A 21984-nucleotide genomic window follows, 5' to 3' on the forward strand; every position below is an offset into this window, starting at 1 on the left:
CACACCGGCGGTATCGCCCCTAAGGACCATGGTTAATGTTGTTACGTGTTCCGCGATGCATCTTCTTTCGATTCTCTGCTATCTTCCCTGTCTTTGCCATCCCTGGACAAGTGTTTCGGGGTATCACCCCTCGTCAGCATGGATAGGCCGTATTCTGGGGTTGCCGGTGGCTGCCAAATATCTGCCAGGTTTAGTACCACTCAGGCGCGCAGGTGCGGGGTCCCAGGCTCGTCAGCCAACTGCTCAAGGGAGCTTAAACATTACAAATGGGGGTGGGGTCGCACACTACTCACACACCGGCGGTATCGCCCCTAAGGACCATGGTTAATGTAGTTACGTGTTCCGCGATGCATCTCCTTTCGATTCTCTGCTATCTTCGCTGCCTTCGCCATCCCTGGACACGTGTTTCGGGGTATCACCCCTCGTCAGCAGGGATAGGCCGTTTTCTGGGGTTGCCGGTGGCTGCCAAATATCTGCCAGGTTTAGTACCACTCAGGCACGCAGGTGCGGGGTCCCAGGCTCGTCAGCCAACTGCTCAAGGGAGCTTAAACATTACAAATGGGGGTGGAGTCACCCACTACTCACACACTGGCGGTATCGCCCCTAAGGACCATGGTTAATGTAGTTACGTGTTCCGCGATGCATCTTCTTTCGATTCTCTGCTATCTTCGCTGTCTTCGCCGTCCCTGGACACGTGTTTCGGGGTATCACCCCAGCTAAATTAAAAGCTGTGCGTTTATTTTGTTTTAATTTGTATACGAAACAAGAGAAAGAAATTGTTCTTCCAGATCCATTTATGCAGTATAAACAGTAGTATAATTTCTAAAACAGCATTTGGTTTTTCCTTAGTACATGTTTAATTACTAATAGCAATGCAGACCCTGCACTATAATCAATTATTGTGCTACACAGAAATATCTGCTATCTCGACTAGTGGTAGAAAACTGCGCTACAGAAATGATTACCCTACTTGATTTACACAATGACATTTGCAGTTGAAAAAAACTCGAATATGAGAAACCAACACCTCAGAGAATTAAACCACAGTTTAGCATGCATAGCACAATAAATAAGTACCGAAGGAGCAGCCTTGGGGTGAGAAGGACAGGAGACAAGCTTAGTGTGTTGGAAAGTGGAATCGTTCTAGAATATGATCCGGGTTAAAAAGTCACATCACATATGGATGAGCTGCCATTGTTGTCTGTGCCTCAGAGGCGTGTCAGTCTTGCAAACTCAAAGCCAACTTCACAATAAAAATATATATTTGTAGAAGCAGCAGAGAGAGTATGTAATGCCCGGGGCCAGTACAGCAAGGAAAGAGCCAAACTGTCCACTGGGCAGGACCATCAAATGTGTCATAACCCGTTACATCATTGCTTGTTTCATTGTGTTCCTTTTCTGTTGACACATGTCAAAATTTGTTTCTCCTTGCAGCACATTACCAATCATTATTATTAATATTATTTTTTTAAATACTGCAAATTAAATTTAGATTTTCAGCTATGCACTTCACTTATAACAATTCGCCTAGCTCTGTGGTTTATATAACTAATTATGCTGGAAATGCAAGTTTTAATTAACTGTTTCATGGCGACTACATAAATGATGGCCTGCAGGATTAACTGTTCTGATAAACAAATAATATAATAAACTAAAACAAATTAAAGGAAGATGAGATTTAAATCCGTACAAATACTGCACTCATTTGAATAGAAATTAAGTTTATTTGGTGGTTCAAAGATGTCAGATTTGTTAATGTGACAAGTAATAAAAAAGATGGAATAGCAAAACTACAGGCAACAATTTATCAATCCATTGCCGGAATGCTACATTCTCTTTCTCTCTATTATCCAAGATAAAAAAAATAATTGTTTATAAACTCCTACTGATCAATATCTCCATTTCGGCGTCTACATTCCTTCTTCTTGGTGAAAAATGATCACTTTTTCTTTAGCTTTTTCCTAATATTACAATGACAAGAAAATGTACACTTATCAAATCATTGTTGTAAGAATTTGGGTTGTTGATTGATTGGGGAGTGAGCCATGGTCAAGCAGCAACCACAATCCTTGTCAGGGTGAGCTACAAGCCTACCCTAAATAAACCTAACCTCAATCCTCTGGTAGCTTTGCACAGAGCAGTCAATCTTAACTTAGAAGCAAATGTGTAAAGTATTTTTGCAGCTCTTCAAACAGTAATAAAGGAAAATCCAACACATAAAAAGGATCCCTCACCAGATTAGAAACATAGAGTACTTTTGTATAAATAAAACAAGACCAAATGACAAAACTCCAATGAGTAGAACTGGAGATATGCTGTTTTAAAGATTTCAGTGAAAATAGTGCCAAAAAGCACAAAGCACCAACAGTGGATATCTGGTCGCACCGGACCAGGACGCTGTCACTAGTTCAGGCTAGCAGCGATGGAGCATGGGCTGGCTACAGGGACCGAGTTAGGCCCACTGAACATAGTGCCTTAAATCTTGGTTTGCAAAGCGTTAAAAGGGTCCATGTCAAAGATGCTTTGCGCAGCCAAAATAATGTGTCTGTTCCAAAATGCGTTGAGGCTGCCATGCAAGGTCCGGAGCGGTTGTCAAGGATTCCATTGATGAGCACATGTCATGCAGTCATTGCAATGCTTTGGTTCCCAGGAGCTACAATGCATAGTCTGGTGTCATTGTTGAGGCTGCTGTTGACGAGGGATGCAAGGGCCTGTGCGGAGGATGCATCCCACAGCAGTGCTCAGCTGAGGAGCCAGGCTGTGATGCCTGTCTTTGCGACGCAGGAGACCCACACATCAGTTGCAAAGGCATTGGCTCTGCTTGGGGTTGTGCAATGCAGAGAGGAGATGTGTCAGTTCTGCTGGGTCCAGAAGAGCTGGCAGAAAACCATGGGCCCACTTCCAAGGGTCCATGTCTGGGGTGGCCCCACTTCACAGGGTAGACGCACAGATGGCAGAGTTTAGATGCTGGGGCCGAGGTTGTTGCAGACTTGTGTCTCTTTGGCACATTTCAGGAGGCCAATTAACTAGCCCTTGGAGTCACTCTGAGTGGCCTGGGTTCAAAAGATGCAAGTCCTTCTCACCCAAGCAAGAGGGCAGCAGGTAGCAGGTCAGCACAGCAGGGCAACAGTCCTTCAGAGCAGCAGTCCAGCAGAGGGGCAGTCCTTTCATCAGCACAGGAATCCTTCTTCCTGGCAGAGTTTCCACAGGTCCAGAACTGTACTGAAGAGTTAGTGTCTGAGGTCCAATATTTATTGCCTTTGAAGTGGGAAAAGATTTTAATGGGAGCTTACACAGGTGCTCTCCCTTGCTTGCTCTGGCTCCAGACTAACTATGGGGGATATGCAGTCCTTTGTGTGGAGGCCGGACACAGCCTAATCAAATTTAATTAGGCCTGTGCCCAGCTCCTCCTCCCATCCTTCTTGTGATGGCCCATCTAGGCACACCTAATCTCCCTATTGTGTGCGGCTGTGTAGGAGGAATACTCAAAGTCCAACTGTCAACTACATCCAGTCATGTGGCCCAGAGATAGGCTGCAGGCACCTAATGGCTAAGGCAGGAGAATGCCAACTTTCTAAAGGAGCAATTTTGAAAATGTAATTTAATATCTAACTTCATCATAAGTTAGGACTTTTCATTACAATATCAAAGACACCAAACATTAGCTTGTTACCTGTTCCAATCTGGAAGTTACAGATTATTAAATGTAATAAGTTAACTCCAATGTTAGCCATTGGGAGAGATAGGCCTTACAGTAATGAAAAACAAATGAGATTTTTCACTACCAGGGCAATTAAAACTTAAATGCACATGAGCTACTTTTTAAAAACATTGCACCCTGCCCTCTGGTGTGTCCAGGGCCAACCCTAGGGTTGACTTATATGTATTAAAAGGCAGGTTTGGCCTGGCAAAAGTTGTATTTTGCTAGGCAGAAATGGCAGTGTATAACTGAACACACAGACTGCAATGGCAGGCCTTAGTTATGCTTACAGAGCTACTTAAGTGGGTGTCATAATCAGTGTTGGAAGCCCACTATTAGCATTTTAGTTTGCAGGACCTGAACACAGGTAGTGCTACTTTACTAGGGACTTACAAGTAAATTAAGTATGCCGATAGGGAGTAAGCTTATTATACCATGTTTTAGGGAGAGAGCAAAAGCACTTTAGCACTGGTTAGCAGTGGTAAAGTGTGCAGGGTCCTAAAGCCAGAAAAAACAAAGTCAGCAAACAGGAGGGTTGAAGGCAAAAGGTCATAGCCTGCACCTTTATAGCGGAAGTTACATCTAACACATTTGTGGCCCATTGAACTGCGCACAATAGAAAATCCCAAAACCATTGAGCCATTTAACTTTTCCTTTGTAACTTATTTTTTTTTCCAACTGTAAGAACTGAAAGTTAGCACTTGGTAGCCAACAGCTTTCTGCTTCATTGTTACTCTCCCACACGTTTGAAACAAAAGAGGGGCCAATAAAACTAGTCTTGCTGTGTGAATCTTTCTAGATTCACATGCTGTGCCTTTAACTTAAGCTTGAATGCCTTGTGCCAAGCTTCCAGAGGATAGAGCACAGGTTAATTTAGGGTTGGCTTGTGCCTCTCTCTTAAAAGTTTATGGTTGCTGTTTGACCATGGCTCATACCTAGTCAACAAACACCCCAATTTCTTACAACCACAGATGGATATATTTGAAGCACATGAGAATGGGAAATGCAAAATGTGCAAACTTCTGATTGAGGTACTTGCACCAGTGGTCGCTGGCGAATGCCACTGTGATAGACTGGTCAGGTAAATGTGCATAGGTGTTACCCCCACAATCATGCAGTACTACTGTAGTCCAGTTGAGATGAACTATAGTGATGTTTGAATAGAACTGTAAGAATGGAATCATTTTGCATAACATCCTACAAAAAAGGAAGCAAGAAGTGGAGACTTTGTTAATCAGATTAGAGAAAAAGCGATTGCTCAAATAGAAGCCAAGTTTGTGCAGGGAATTCACTGGGATATGCGAGTCACCAGTTCAAGAAGGCCACCATCCCTGTAGCCAAGTTGAAGGGTTTGTTCCAATGATGTGTACCTGAGACATATTTGTATTTAATTTGAAAGAGCAGGACTCGATCCATTTAATAATTCAATAATTTCCAACATAGAGAGCTAGAAGAAGCTTTGCTTCTGGTGGAATTCACATTGAGGTGGATGATAAGTGTAGTATTGTTCTCTTCCGTCGTGATCGAATATCTGAGTGAACTTATGCACATGTTGCGAGCCCTAAGTTTGGGTTGGATGCTTCCATGGTTCAGCAATAAATAGCAATCCGTCTTCTTGCCAAGTATAGGGTCAGACGTTTCTGTGGCATGTGTGCCCAACGAACAGGACTGTGGACGGGGGTTTGAGTTTTTTCGATGACTGGTGTTTGGGCTAAGTACTGGATAGGTCTGGATGATGTTTCTATATTTTTAGGGTGATGGCACACGTAAAAATGAAACAACAAAAGACAATGATTTGATTTCTTCTATAGGTCCCCGCCATTGGGATTAACTTGGAGTGCATTACAGTACATCATCATATGCCCTTTGTGCCTATTCAGATGGGGAGCAACCATATCCAAATTGTTCCTGGTCCTGCTCCAATAATAACAGTCCAGTCTAAACTAGCAGGCCAGATCGTCTTTGAATGGGAGCACAAGTCTCCAGACTCTTTTCTGCCTTTTGGTTCTCATTTGTAAGGCGTGGCGTGGGTCGTATGGTACAACTAGCAAGTGGCCCACATGTGAGCTCCCATTGCACTTAAGGCATCACAGAAGAACAACAAATACTTATTAAAATGCTCCTTAAAGGAGATGTGCACTGGTGCTGATGAGTGGACAGAGAGCTGGTTTTAGAAATAATTATATATTCTATCCCAGATTGCGCAATTTCCTTCAAATTCACTTCATGTACTGTAGCATTTCTCATTTTTGTATTTAACCGCATGCGCGCTAGCGGGTTTTCCCGCTGCGCGCTGGATTTGAAAAAAACCCGCGTTACGTGACAAAGCCAGCTCGTCATGCGCGTAGCGCAGGTAACGCCTATGACGAGCTGGCTTTGTCATCCGCGCTGAAGGGGTTAAACAAAAGCATTGAGTTTTGCTATTCAATAATAAATTGAGCAAAACGGCTCTTTGGCTGATATTACCACTTAGGCCTTGATTACGAGTCTGGCGGTCAACAGACCGCCAAACTCAAGGGGCGCGGCGGTCTCCCAAACGCCCAATTACAACTAGTGCGGTCGGACTGCCATTGCCCCACCTCAGCCGCCGTTCCCTGGCAGTGTTGTGGCTGTCAAGAGCCAGAAATATGCTTGGCAGGACCGCCGCAGTCCCGCCAAGCATATTGCAAGTTTCCTCTCCGCCATGGTTTTGATGGTGGTTCCACAGCCATGATAACCGTGGCAGAGAAGAAACAGGCCCCCTGGTGGCTCACGCCCTGTGAATGCACACAGGGGAGCACAACATGTGCCACCCTGCGTGCATGCACACCAGTTCCTGCACAAAATGTACTTTATCGTGCATGCCCGGCAGGAACTGTTTTTGGTGTTCCCTCTGTGGTGCCCATTTTCAGGGCACTGCTGTGAGAACGTCAAAAACAAAACCCACCAGACAGGAGGATACTCCAAATCTGGTGGGCGGACTGACCACGCCTTTGGTGGCGCACTGCCAAACTCGTAATCAGGCCCGAAGTCAGCAGTGGTTACAATTGCGGGGCTGGGAAGCACAGGTCTTTGTTTTCTTATATGAAATTTGGAGATGGGGGGGTGATGACGAATGGGGACTGCCTCTGACGTGCTTCTGTGTAGCTCTAGTGAACAAAACGTGGACCATAGCTCAGTGCCTAGATAGCCTCACGGGTGATAAGCTGCTCTCTACAAATTGACTGACTGATTCATTGCTTAATTGATTGATTGAGCTGTCTTTTCAGAGCACCATTGTTGTGTATTACTCCACTTCCAAAAACAGCGTGTGTGCTATTGAAGAGGGAAGCATGAAAAGACCATCACTTTACAAATTTGGTTAACCTTAATGCAAACATGGAAAATGGTCCCGCTGCTGTCCATTTCAGTAGTAAGGGGCTTCCTTAACTGGAGTGGGTGCTTTTACACATTCTACACTAAAGACAGCAACATCCTGGGTTTGCCACAGTGCCTAATATGTAAACACAGAAGTGCCAGGGCTCTGTCAGGATGCCACTGCAGCTTGAACCACACATTGCCCCTGCCATGCTGCCCCTCTATTAACCGTTACTAAAGACAGAGATCCCTAGAACACGAATATTGGTGACCAAATCAACATAAGCTAGATAGACAATATGCACTTTGTCCAGCTGGACATAGTTTATTTGAATGATATAAGTGATAACAAAATTAAAATTATTATCTAGGGGGCACAACCTGTGACCCACACAAACAAGACAAAACAGCAATTTCAGGCAAAAGGAGAAGCGGTCTGTTTTCTAGTAATCAGTAGACAGACTTGATTGTATATAAGTACCATTGCGCAATACATTCAGAATATTTGAAGCCATATGGTACAATAGTGTTGACGTTTCGATCCCTTAACTCAGATATATGGGATCATCTTCAGGACAGTGATTATAAAGCATGCCTGTCTTGAATACATGAAATTTCGGGGGGTTGCACTTTCAATGGAGGGTGCAGTTTGGGTCAGGATCGAACGGGATCTGTCGGTCCTATCCAATGGGAGCGAGTGATAACCCAAACTTAAGAATCGGAGAGAGAATGCTGAAGGATATTGAAATGGAGATTTACGGCAGACTCGAGTCAATACTCATGGCGGTTGCCGGTCGGACTCGAGTCTGCCGTAAATCCGCCATCAGCGACGGTTGCCTTCCATTTCAATATCCTTCAGCATTCTCTCTCCGATACTTACGTTTGGGTTATCACTCGCTCCCATTGGATAGGACCGACTGATCCCGTTCGATCCTGACCCAAACTGCACCTCCATTGAAAGTGCAGTCTCCCGGAATTTCATGTATTCAAGACAGGCATGCTTCATAATCACTGTCCTGAAGATGATCCCATATATCTGAGTTAAGGGATCGAAAAGTAACACTATTGTACCATATGGCTTCAAATATTCTGAATGTATTGCGCAATGGTACTTACATACAATCAAGTCTGTCTACTGAGTACTAGAAAACAGACCGCTTCTCCTTTTGCCTGAAATTGTTGTTTTGTCTTGTTTGTGTGGGTCACAGTTTGTGCCCCCTTGAAAATAATTTTAATTCAGTTATCACTTATATCGTTTAAATAAGCTCTGTCCGGCTGGACAAAGAGCATATTGTCTATCTAGCTTATGTTGATTTGGTCACCAATATTCGTGTTCTAGAGACCCCTCCCTGTCTTTAGTAACAATTAAGTGCCCAAGGTCCCTAGTGTATCGCCTTTGGGTTTCCCTTGTCTCTTTAAAAAGTCCCTCTATTAACCCCTTGCATGCTGATGACGGAACCGCTCCGTCATCAGCTGCGGGTGCGCGTGCTGATGACGGAGCGGTTCCGTCATGGCCCGCCCAGCTCAATAGAACGCTCATGCGCGGCGCGAATTCCGCGCCTGCGCTGAGGGTTCTATTGAGCGGGGCGGGCCATAACGGAACCGCTCCGTCACCAGCATAGCTCAACTGACGCTGGTGACGGAGCGGTTCCGTCACCAGCATGCGGCCGCCGCGTGGCCGCCCCGCCCCCTTAGCACTGCGGCGGAATAGCCGCCGCAGTGAAGGGGTTAACCAACACATGCCTTCAAAGTGTGACAATTCAGACTATTTCTGCTCCCCAAAGCTATAAGAATGGCTTGGGCAGGTAATACTCATTGTTCATGTATATTGAATTAATAATGAACTATTGTGATGATCCCCTCTAAATGAGCCAGACAGCGCCACCTTGTGGCAGACTGTCACAAGACCCGGTGTTGACAATTAAGTGCCGGTGCCAAGCACCGGAAACCACTTCTCAAATTAAGCACTGGTTTGACACCTCACTGTAATATCTTGTGGGAATATTGCAAAGCACCAACTGTCAGAAATTGTTGCTTCACTTGACTGAGAGAGAGAGAAAGCGCTGATGGTGAATGCGTCACCATGGAGATATAGCAGAGCATCTAAGATTTCATTTCGGATTAAACACGGCATAGAGCAGGCAGTGTCACTGCAAAGCGTGTGCTATGAATTCTTAGCAGAGGCGCGCTGGGGTGCTGCTGGGGTGACTAACGCGCCGGCGCGCTGCGGGGTTCGCTAATAGAGTCTAAATTGCTTTGCATTTATGTTTTAGTTCCCGGGGTGACGGGTGTCCTCATGGTGCTGGTCCTGTTCCTAATGTGCACAGCGTCTACAACTGCAATCAGGTAAGGCTCTGATTGTTACACCAAACACTGCCAACCACCCCTGTAATCACTACTGCCAACAACGGACCGCTGCGGGAGGTCAATGTGTGGGGAAAAACGATAAACTAATGCATTAATGGAGACACATTTCCTTTCCCGTTTCCTGCGCTTATAGAATAATAAACCAAGCAGGGGAAATACAATTCTTTCATTGGGGAGATGCATACGTCCATTGTTTTAGACGTATAAACTGAGCAACAAACACGTTTCCCCTGTGCGTAATTTGTAACTTTCGCTTGCGCGTAATTTGGGTGTAGTACATGTTAAAACATATGCAGAACATATGGTACACAAGGCAAGAGGTGACTCGATTTTTTTCTTAACGGGCACGGAATACATATGCTCTATGGTGAAAATATGGCGGGTTAATACTTATTTTTTTAACGGTACAGATTTTCACTCGAGTAAAACACACTTTTTAGATGTGTTCCACTCTTCCCTGGGCACATTCCGAAGAATTTGGACTGATTGGTGCACTTTTGGGCACTTTCAGGTAAACATTGCCACTCAGTTCTGGCTTCCAAAACTGAAATAAGGTTTCCCTAATTAAAACGTGATTATCTCTCTGAACTGGACAGCCCGTCCTGCCACAGTTTTCACACTGGATTTATTTCAAAACGTATTCCTGGTACCGGCACAGATTTGGGTGAATAACAATGCATGAAAACATATTTACTGCAGATTACAGCAAAAAAACAAAAACAACTCCGATTTTTAAGAATGGGGTTAAAACGAACTTTTTGGGAGAAGAGGCAGATCAAGAATATAATTTTGATTAATGTTGTTTAGAATTTTTGAGTAATTGCAGGAGACATTCACTTGTGACATTATCTTTGCCGTCCATGTCTTATGTATTATGTCTCCCTGAAAATCGTTGTGGTTTATTTAGTGTCTATCACATTTCTGACAACTAAAATAAGGTTGTTGGAATAAATTCTTCTTTTATTTCATTATTATTTTTTAAATATATATGGTCCAACAACCAAAACATATAGTCAACGCGTTTCGTTCAGTAAACATTGAACTTCTTCAGGGCTTTATTGATCTTGTTCTGTATTAATATTCACTCCTTAGGTTGGTATTAATATTGTATATCAGATCATGTGTGGCTTTCTATTAATCAATTATCCATAATGTTTTAGGCCAACTCGTATAGGCTCCAAGAGTAGAGTCCAATGAAAAAAAGGGGTACTGGTATACCTCAGACGATACCGGGATCCGCATCGCAGCGCTCCATTAGCATTCCACCATCCATGTTTTTGTTGTGGGATGCAAAATGAGCATTGGAAAAAAATTAAAAAAAATTATATTTTTCTTATAACATACTTAAAGATTGACTTTCTTTCTCAGTGCGCCATTCCATCCATGTTTTGAATCTTACTCTGCTATTTAGTAATATCGCATAGCTGCTCATATTGGAGTTGAAGTGCACCAATTGATTACCTTCTGGAATTGAGTGTTAGGTGGGGTATAGGCGTCCCCAATTGGTGTGTGTATCTAGTTTTAACGAAGATAAGATGTATATTAAAATGTACTTCTATTTAGATAAAGTATATTAGAATAGAATATGGATCAGAAGTATGAAAGATCAAGTACTGGTAAGGAGTATAGCTGAAGCAACTGATATTTTTAGGAACACACAATAATAATTTGCATTCAATTAAGCTGTGTCTGGAACTAATCTCTTCTAGAGAACTTTGGACTATGAGAACAAAGCATTTTATTGGTCACAATCATCCCGGTTTGGATTTTGCAACCTAAAAAATACTTTTTCTAATGTACCAATCTCATCACCCTTGCATGAGTGGACACTCATACTTTTGGCCTTTTGCTGGCCCCTATATTTTTGTTGGCTATATAAATCTGTGTACTATAACCCTGTTAACCAATGGTAAAGTGCATGAGCTCCCCCTTTAAACACGGTCAGATTTAGATATTCCTAATTGGCATTTTTACCTTGTCTATGTGTCTCTAGTATATGGTAAACGTGTGTCCAGGGCTTGGACGTTAAACGCCGCCAGTGGACTGCAGCACCTATTGTGCCATCCACTACAGTGGCAGTGCAAACACAGCTTCAGGCCTACCGTGTATAACCTGAGAGTAGCAATGTAAAACCTGCAGTTCAACCTGTCAAAATAAACTCTTTACACAGGTAAAAACCACCATTTTAAATATGAATAGGTCCATGCTATGTAGGGCTTGTAATCCACATGGCAGGATGCAATGTATTAAAAAGTAGGTCATGTAGAAATGTAATGCTAATATGTCCTTACAACGATTAGTAGCACCCTACAGCTATTTTTCACTGTGGTAGTCCTAGATGTCCTGTGTATAAAATAAGTGTACATCCTAAAATCCTAATACTGTATCTCAGGAATAGGACTAGCTAGATAAATAATTATACTACTATTTATAATAGTTCTTAAATATATAATTCAATGCCAAATGTTTTCTTTAAAGTATTGTTTAAAAAGAGCAAAATAAAAAAGTATTTCAAAATACTGGAGGAAAAGCAATTATGTATGTTAAAATTGTACGTTGAATTCCATGTTATCAATATTTATAAAATGCTACCTTATTGTTCAAATACTTTTCACTAAGGAAACTCTGAATATAATTGAAAAATAATATAGAAGTGTCAGAACATGATGCAGCCATTTGGTCCTCTCTAGTAGCCCAGAAAGCAGATTTTTGGCCCTCCTGGAGAAGTGCCATGCTAAGCACACTTTCTGCCTCGGACACAAGCTAAGTGTAGCAGATGACCCTTCCAAAAATGCCATAAGATCCTTTGTGTGCCAAAGTTTATATTTTCGTTCAATACTTGAAATACAGGGCATAAAATATAAATCTGCACTTTGGGCATTTCCTAGCAAAAATATAATTATTGCTGTGCCTTTACAGATAAGGTGGAAGGGGCACGGAGGAAAACAGCACAGGATTGAAGGACTGGGTATTTGGGAATGAGGAATAAGTACATGAGGAAGATAGGTAGAAAACACATGCAGTCTTGTGGAGTGACGAATGAAAAAAAAAAAGTAGTTACCGGGAGGAGGAGCTACGCTAGCAACCAAGATGGCCGCATAAGCTCCCGGCTCCGCCGACCTCCTCCAGTTGCTCATAAATCCTGATGATTATCCTGATTTCTCACCGGACTCCCGTGCAGCTGAGGTGTTCCTGACTCTAAAGGTGCAATCCCGGAATTTCTAGCTGCTTTAATGACGAAGATACGCCGTGCCCCATTCTCGGCCTAACCCAGAGTTGAAGCCGGGGCCTCGATTTCTCACCCAGCCGGGTTGGAGTTGAATAACATCGGCCGCAGGACGTGGGTAGCGTCCGGTCTCCCGAATTGGAGTGTTTCTTGTCCGTTTTGGATGGTGGACAGGTGGCAGTTTTATCTCGCAGCTGCGGCGGCGTGACGCATCGGTTGCTGTGGTCGGGGATCCGCTGCCCGGAGGCCCCGTTGGGCTACCGGGGTCGATGGGCTTGGTTCCTCGCTGGCGGCGACGGTGTTGAGATCGCGCTTTTGAGTGTGCCCACAGTTGTCACCGGATTTGCCTGTGCCTTGTGCCCCGGAGTAGTCGACCTCCGGGGTTCAGAGACCTGCTCGGTCGCTTCGTGAGGGGCGATGGAGCGGGTGGAATGTATACCGTCGCTGCATACAGTAATGGCCGCCATTGGGGAGCTCCATTCACAGGTCACCGCCATCATCCAGAGGATGGTCGTAACGGTTGATATCATCTGCTGGAGACCGGACTCCGACCCTTTGTTGGTTCTGGAACAAGCTGTTTTACCCGCGGAGCAAGAAGTGTCTGAGACGGAGGGGCCCGCGCTGAAGCCAGACTTGGTATTTTTGGTCGCCCCCCGAACGACTGCTAGCAAGCCTGGGACTATCGAATGTACATCCTGCCCTATGCCGATACCGCCCCAGATGGACATGGATGATCTTATATTTCGGAGCAAATTCTCCAGTGACTGTAGGATTGTTACCTCTCCCTTTTTCTCCTGGATGGTTCAAATACGCTCTAGAGACCTATCTTTGGTGGACAGCAAACATCGTTTGACTCTTAGACTTTGTGTATTGTTATCCTGGCTTCAATCCTTCCGTAATGACTTTGAACTTTCCCAACATTTTGATACTCTCATTGGAATGGCGGATCGAGCAGACAGGGCTTGCATGAAGAATCGCAGCGGCCAGGGTTGACTTTGACTGGATGGGTTTGAACTATGACTTCATTTGATACGGGATTTGTAACCTATATTGGCGCAGGAGTTGGGTGGTTCTTACAAGCTCCCCCCCGTCTGATTTTAATCGTTCCATTGTATTATTCTGGATACGTGTAGGGGTGGTTTGCTACTGGTGGGGGGTAGGGGAGACCGGGGGTCTGTTTGATATTTCCTCCTCCACTTTCTCTTTTTCCTTCTTTTAGGTCTAGCTCCGGGGCGACAGGCACACTGCCAGTGGGGTTGGGCCGTAGCCATTGCAGGGGGGCAGGGTGGGGGGATTGGGGAGGGGTTTGTTATTTTACCTTAGTTTAGTTCTATGGCCTTTTTTTTTCTTTCCTTTTTTCTTTTACGAGAGATGGGTCGTTTATCCTGTATCGATTTTCTTATGTATCTGGGTGTCTAATTTGGTCTTCATTATCCTGAACCATGGGTGGGTGAGCCCTGCTGGCTGCTACTTCGCTGGATTGTTGATCGTACTTTTCCTCCTTAATGTACCTAACTAGGTTGACTTGCATACTCCTGTGAATTGTATTTCCCGCATTGATTTAGTCGCTCACCTATCGCTATATTGTACTTTTTGTATGACACCCGATATATGTACATTTCTCTTGTTTTCTTCAATAAAACCCTTAAAAAAACAAAAACAAAAAAAAAAGTAGTTACCTAAACTTGAGCTGTGGAAGGATGCAAATCAGTCAAGCAGATGAAAATCATAAAGAGGCTATGATCCATGAGAAGGACAAACGCAAGAAAAGAATAGGAAGCCATCAAATAAGAAGTAATCAAATAAGAATGTTAATAAAGCCAACCAATGGTAGGCATAGAGCTGGCTGTAAGCCCATTGTAATTTCAAAATAGATCTCTAGTCCTGTCCACTGTTGTAGTGCTTTTAGATGCTCTTTCTACTTAAACCTTTATAAATTCACATCTCCTGTATCCCATATTGCAGATTTGTCATTTTGGTGTAATTTTGTTTATTAAAATGTACTACTTTTTTTCTATTTAGTTTAGGGATTTTTATTGTTTTGAGTTTTGACTTTATTACTGTTTTAGTACTGCATAAATTATTTAAAAATTGCTCTAATTTAAGTCTGTCCACTGTGTGCCATAGATACCGGGGGGTTGAGCTTGGGTTAATTTAGTGACTTTAAGGGTTCACCCTGAAGAGACTTGTGATTATTCATTATAGTTGACAGTCATCTATCCCACATATTAATCTAAATTCTCACTTTTACAAACTCCTAAAATTGGATTACGACCCCATACTAAGCCGTTATTGGTAAGGGGTTTCTTGAAGGTGTTCCTTCTAAATATGAATGGGCATGTGATGTGTCAATGTTTTGCAACAAAAACATTGAAAAGTTACTGATTCCCAAGTTAGGGTGATTACCCATTTGCAAAAGGGAAGGGATCCTCCTGAGCCATTTCTCCTTTCTGAATATAAAAAAAAGATTTGATGATCCAGGAAACAACTGGCAACTTAAAATTTAAAAACTTTCTTAAAATGGAAGCAATTGTTTTATAAGGAAAAGAGGCTGCATATAAAAAAAAGTTCACTTTACTCAAAGGCAGTCACTAATACGGTGTCTGTTGTCTGCTAACTCCAGCAGACAACCATCTCTGTGATGGTTACCAATTAAAATGAGTTATGATTTGCGATCTATCTCATTAATATTCACAAGGTAGGTTGGCTCACGACCCTCTCTGAATCAGAATTTTGTGAATAATCTATACTACATAGTTCACTCATAAATTTGTATAAAGACCACAAAAACTATAGGTTGCAAATTGTAACCAGTTTTTAGGACATGTATTTAATGCATCTGGCTCTTTGTTGTCAAGGATAATGGCTCCAAGCCCAAAATAATTTGTCTCCTTTTCTCCTTGGTGCAAATAACTTAGTTGTACTTAGTGCCTAACTCCATCTACCAAGACTACTTTGCTTTTCTTTGGAAATGAGAAGCACATCAGATCCACCTGTGTTTGGCAAATTCAAAATAATATGTCAATTACTTGAATGTGGCTCTAGATTAAAAGATCCAGCCTTCCGACCTGTTTGACTGCCTATAGTTTGGAAAATACTGCAGTTCTAGGGATGAGTGGGAGTCAGCAGCCCCAGCAAAAGTAAGCATGATCCTTCCGAGCTAGAAAGGTGGTTTCACAAGCTTTTCCTCACCTAGTCTTTCCTTCTTTCTTTTATTCCATTAGAAAAATTTATAACCATAAAAATATATATACATAAAACAGTAAAAAATATAACATTAGATAAAATTCTGTGATAAAAATGACATCACAGCTAACAGTACATCACAGTTGTATAGAACAATTACAAGTCAGAAAAAGAATTTGAAGATCTTCTGATCAGTGATTTGCTTAATTTAGCACAAGCTGCTAGAAAGCGGACCACGGAAAGACAGACATGAACATCAGTTAATGATTGCAGATACATCAAGGGGGTTCTTAAAATTCAACCTTCTCAACAGGAGCACTACAATTTATAGTCTAGGTTCTTTTTAATGACTGCAAAACATAATAAAGTGCAATGTGTCTTGGGGAGAGAAGCCATCATAGTCATAAAAGCCAGTTAAGTAATTAGGATCTGCTGCCTTAACCAGTGCAGAAGATGATGCAGCATATTAAGTCCAAAACGAGTCAATAAAATCCAGTGATGCACATTTGGGACCATTAAGATATGGTTCCAGAAATTTGTCTGACCAATGGTTTGGCTAGTACAGTAGAGAATGGTCCCAGTACTTTAAGGACTGTCTAAACTTTAAGACAAATTGCAATAACAAAACATATAATAATATTCAGCCAAGAGAACTTATATCAAGAGCAACTGTTATTTAATCACATTGCTACACAAAGATTTTTTCAGCAAATAGACATAGGGTAATACTATAAATACACGCGGTGCCCAAAAGGACAGAGAAGTAAAGGGGATGGGTAAGTGAATTGGAGTGAGAATATGTGATCATGGGGTAAGCATGGAGGTAAAGGTAAAATCAATTTTTTTTTAAAACCCGATCAGACTTTCAACATCAAGTCAATGATATATAAATTCCTAATAAGTTGTACATAGCTAAACCCAATACATTGAAGCACAATACATAGTCTCTGTTGTTTCAAGGGCTAGCATCGAAATAAAACAAGAGAAATGTCGATGTTTCGACCCCCAGATTTCAACGTAGGTCGGTTGACACCTTACAGCGGGGTCTTCATCACCAAATGCGATGCGGTGCGTGCAACGAAATTCGTTTTATTTATTTTATATGTTTACTTACCTGTTAAAGTCCGTAATTCATAAATTTCTACCCCCACCCTGCCCCTCCCCATGTCACCACCCTGCAGGTACACCTACTACCAGCAGCGGCTGTATTTAGGCCAAAAACAACTCGGAGTAGATGTCTAGTTGTTTAATTTCTGTGTCTCTCCACTTTGGTCTAATTCACCAACTTTATTATCCCACTTAACACTGTTTATGCCCTTTTTGGTTCTCCAAGTTTGGGGCTTTCCCCGGTTCCCCTCTTAGTTTGTGTTGGGCTTTTCATTGTACATTCAGATGTGTACTCACACCTTGCTTTCTCTGCTCCAGTAGAGTTGATCTTCTTGGCATCCTGGGGTCTCCAACTGGTATGCAGTTTGTTTATATGTGTGTGATAGCCAGAGGAGTCCAAATAGATGTTAGAGTCTGACTTTAAGCCATCCACTGTGGTTACCAGCAGGGAGTGTATGTGATGTCTAAGTGGAAAGTAACTTAAGCAGACTGGTTCAGTGTGGCATTCCAGGGAAGGGTGATTGACAGTTATTTGTGAGATCTTTTATACCAGTGGCAGCAAGATAATTCAGTAGGATGGCATGGGACGCAATATCAAATGCTGCCGGTCTAAAAGGACCATTCTGGCTTCACCTGCTTTGTATTACATCATCCATATGTCACTGGAAACTGGCACTGTGTATGTGTCTCTGGCTTTGGAGGTTTCTACATACTCTAGGAGCCGGGAGTTCACAAGGCTTTTATTGTTTTTTGATGGGAAAGAAATAGAGAAACCAGCCTGAAGTTATCCATGATATTGGGATCATCTGTAAACTTTTCAGAAGGGGAGTAACTAAAGCTCTTTGCAATAAAAAAAAACATCACAGAAGTTAAAGAAACAATACAAAGTTCCTTGGGAACCAGGAAATTGGAAGAAGTCTCATTTTAATGCCCTTCATAGCACAGAGCATCTAGTGGAGAACTCAAAGAAATTGGCTTAATTTTGGAAAGGCTCATATGCTCTTAGACAAAGGAAAAGGCAGAGAGCAAGAGGATTTCTCTGGTTGAGTACAATAAAGTCTCATTATTATATACACATATTAACTGACCACTTCTAGAGGCACAGTCACCTTCTTCACCTTGGCAGCCTCTTGAATTTCAGGGTTCTTTATGGATAACAAATGCTAGCATGACAAGCAAATTCAAAGTAGCACAAAGGAAAACCAAGCAGTAGTTGAGGGAATTGATGGTACAACTTTCCATCAAAATGATGCCTGCAGAGAAACAGGCACTCTTTGGATGCCTGCACAGACATGTCAGTGATTCATGTAGTTTTTCTCTACCATCATTCAACCCTTCATCTGATTAACCAAGAATGGTGTGAAAACAAGAACGTGCCTTCCAGAAACCGAAAACTATAGAGGCATCTTCCTTTGTGATTGATGCAATTTTATCACAGTGTGACCATAAGAATTATACTCAATGTACTATTTTTCCCACAAACAGATGGGAGAACAGAATCCTTGAACCAGTCTATAAGAAAATATCACAGATGTTTCCTGATGAGCAATCAGAATGCCTGGAACTGACAGATTGTACTAGGCGAGTTTGTTCACAGTAACTCATTCATTACATTAATCTTTGGAAAGATCACCTTTCTAAAGTTTGTATGGGTTCCATCTACAAATGTAGCCTGCTAGGATCACTGCCATTGACAGCCCTTTTGTCACAGACCTCCAACAATGTATTAAGACCATCCAGAAAGCTGCTTACAATCATGTATTGCAGATTGAGACATCATAAAATAAAAAATAAATGTATATATATGTTTTGCTGATTGCCATATGAGTCTAGCACGATCATGCCGAAAGGGGCAAACAGTTTGATTTGCTAGTAGACTTACCAGCCTTGGTCCCATCCCAAGTTTACATGCTGCTTTCTAGGTTCCTATAATGTTATGGGGTAGGCGGGCATATTAACCATTCATCTTGTACTCGCTTCACAGTTGCACTTCCGCCCAGCCATTCATGTATCTCGGATCAAGAAATCTATCACTAATTCTTTGGGCACATCTTCTACCATGATAGTGGATGGCTCTTCTGAGTACAAAATAGAGGCAATTATTGATGCAGGGCGAAATGGAGTCATTTGCAATAATTAGTGGCCTGGAAAGGGCAAATAATCAAAGAAGAGGAAGAAAGAAGAAGCTGTGATCCATTCAGCTTCCTTAGTCTAACTCACAAAATGAAGTGGGGAATGGATCACTTGTCCTGCATAACCTGGGTTAGCGGTTCCTCGTGTTCAATGTCCCAATAAAAAACCCTCAATCACATGTAAAAGATGGGTTTGGCGGTATATCTTGATTCTCCGCCTCCTAATCATGTGACAGCATCATCATGGGGTTAGTGCTCATGCTTCCTCCACCCAGAGGTGAACCCCTGGTTAGTGCAGTGGTGACCATTGATTTTTAGGGGTCAGGTGTGGTTTTAAAAAATACTCGTACAGCCAGGAATCGATTTAATAAGTCTGGATTCGAGATATGGGTTAAAAGATAGAGTTATGTGCGTTCTGAGATTGGGTTATGGATCTCCCGCACTTTTATTAAATCTATTCCTGGCTGTATACACGCAACCTTAGAGATATGCTAGTACATACTAGACCTGCTCCGAAAAGACGTGAGGAGGAAATTCCCCGACAATGGAACAATCCCCCCATTACAGGCCACTACCCATGCGGTTCATGTTCCGCATGTGACCTAACAAAAACAACCAAAGTTATCCAACTACTACCTGATTTCAAGTGGACTATAAGAACCCACACAAATTGCAACATTACACATGTCATCTTCATGATCACCTGTCCGTGCAATATGCGCTACATAGGGATGACATGTCGCAATGCAAAACAAAGGATATGCGAACATAGAAGCAACGTAAAATGCAAGAGGAATACCACAAAGATGAGTAATCACTACAAAGAGGCAAAACACAAGGTGGAAGATTTAAAGTGGACAATTCTAGAAACACTAACAACAAGAACTCCTAATACAGAAAAAATCCTCTTTGAGAAGGAACAAAGATGGGTACACAGACTGAAAACAGATACTTTAGGGCTGAATGATCAGATCCCTTGGCTGAGCCTGAATAATTGAATGATAACGGAAATGACATATGGCAATATCACATGAATTTTAAAATGAGCCATAATCTCTCAAACGCCCCCATTATGATATTACTCCTCCATTGAACATTAACAACAAACACTGGGAGGACCACTGACCAACTGACAAGGAACACGTGTGATGGACAAAGGGAAGATGATCTAATCACATAACCACTTTGTCAGTATTTGATTCTCTAACACGAACATGAGTAATAGCTTCATTCTGTTTTTCAATATTCAATTTCACTTTTCATTTTGATTTTTGTTATTTTCATCGCCCAGTTTGCTAAAATATCTTAGCCCCCAAAACACGAGGTTACAACCATTTAGATCACGACAGTTTTAATTTTGAAAAAACAGACTACCACTCGAATCCTAGTCTCTCCTCGCTTTTCATTACAAACCCCAAGCATACAAACACCCACCCGGAAACTGAGCGAACGATCCGGGCCCAGGACAGCAGAGTCAGCACAAGTCGTGTTGACAGGATGCCGAAAGTAGATGCAAAAACGTGAAGCGGACTCCACATCTAAACCGTAATGTACCTTTCACCTTTTGTAATTGAAGTCATGTTCTTTATCCAGAAGGCATAAAAAGACTCACTGGCAGCCCGTTGAAGCGATTTTCAGAATCACGGAAGGTATGTGCGGGAACGTTAAAACGGGCGTCTTGCCCAACTACGTTATTAAACACCGCGCCCATTGCATATCCATCTTACGCATAAAAGCACGCTGATCGGGGCTTATACAAATTATTTAATTAGAAGCACGAGCAACATTTCCTCGCATAGAAATGTGCCGCTCATAACCTACTCTCAATGCCGACATGAATGCACATCAATACTTTACGATGTATTCATCAAAGTAATGGTATTGCCCGCAAAACCCGGCGGCTGCCGGCAGCAGGCTATCATTCGAACAAGGTTAACACACACGATTGGTTGTATGAGGTACACTATGGTTCTATAACACACCTAGGCCGCATCCCTTTCCTTCCCCAACACCAAAATAAGCAAAGTATGAGGAGCTATGCTAAGACACCTTAAGATTAAAAGTGGCTCACATAGTGATTTACAACAAAACACACAGGATGATGGACGAAATGTTGCACAATGGCAAAACATTCAGCCCCATTCACAGATCTAGGTTTAATCCATCGGTATTTCGCTCACCAAGCCACCCCAGTTCAGACATGGCCATATGCAAATCAGTATTGACCCTGTGCCTCATGGGAACAGTCCGGCCCGAACTGCCAAGCCATGTCTTTCCTGGACCGGAATCAAGCATCCTAGGACCGGTTTATGGCAATCAGCCATCTTCAGCCAGGATAGCTTGACTCCAGTGGCTTAGTGAGCAAGGGACCCATGTCTGGGCATACCCTTCCCACATAGGGTGAACAGCAAAACACACAAGATGATGGATGGAATGTTGCACAATGGTAAAACATTCATCCCCAGTCACAGATCTGGGTATAATTCATCGTTATTTTGCTCACCAAGCCACCCCAGTTCAGACATGGCCATATGCAAATCAGTCTTGACCCTGTGCCTCATGGGAATCTTGTGTGTTTTGTTTTTCACCCTATGTGGGAAGGGTATGCCCAGACGTGGGTCCCTTGCTCACTACGCCACTGGAGTCAAGCTATCCTGGCTGCAAACGGCTGATAGCCAGAAACTGGTCCTAGGATGCTTGATTCCGGTCCAGGGAAGACATGGCTTGGCAGTTCGGTCTGGACTGTTCCCATGAGGCACAGGGTCAAGACTGATTTGCATATGGTCATGTCTGAACTGGGGTGGCTTGGTGAGAAAAATAACGATGGATTAAACCCAGATCTGTGACTGGGGGTGAATGTTTTGCCATTGTGCAATATTCCATCCATCATCTTGTGTGTTTTGCTGTTCACCCTACGTGGGAAGGGTATA

The 21984-nt window shown here is 42.7% G+C and overlaps 1 protein-coding gene across 7 annotated transcripts in view; it reads left to right on the plus strand.

Moving 5' to 3' along the window:
* NOX4 (NADPH oxidase 4) overlaps positions 1-21984 on the plus strand; it is an 840225-nt gene that overhangs the window by 323852 nt on the left and 494389 nt on the right. For all 7 annotated transcript variants that reach the window (XM_078658423.1, XM_078658420.1, XM_078658421.1 and 4 more), the window contains one exon: positions 9310-9382. In XM_078658423.1, coding sequence (XP_078514549.1) covers positions 9310-9382 — 73 coding nt within the window. The remainder of the gene's footprint in view (positions 1-9309; positions 9383-21984) is intronic.

This window comes from Lissotriton helveticus, chromosome 8 (assembly GCF_964261635.1).
Source record: "Lissotriton helveticus chromosome 8, aLisHel1.1, whole genome shotgun sequence".
NCBI classification, from domain to species: Eukaryota; Metazoa; Chordata; class Amphibia; order Caudata; family Salamandridae; genus Lissotriton; species Lissotriton helveticus.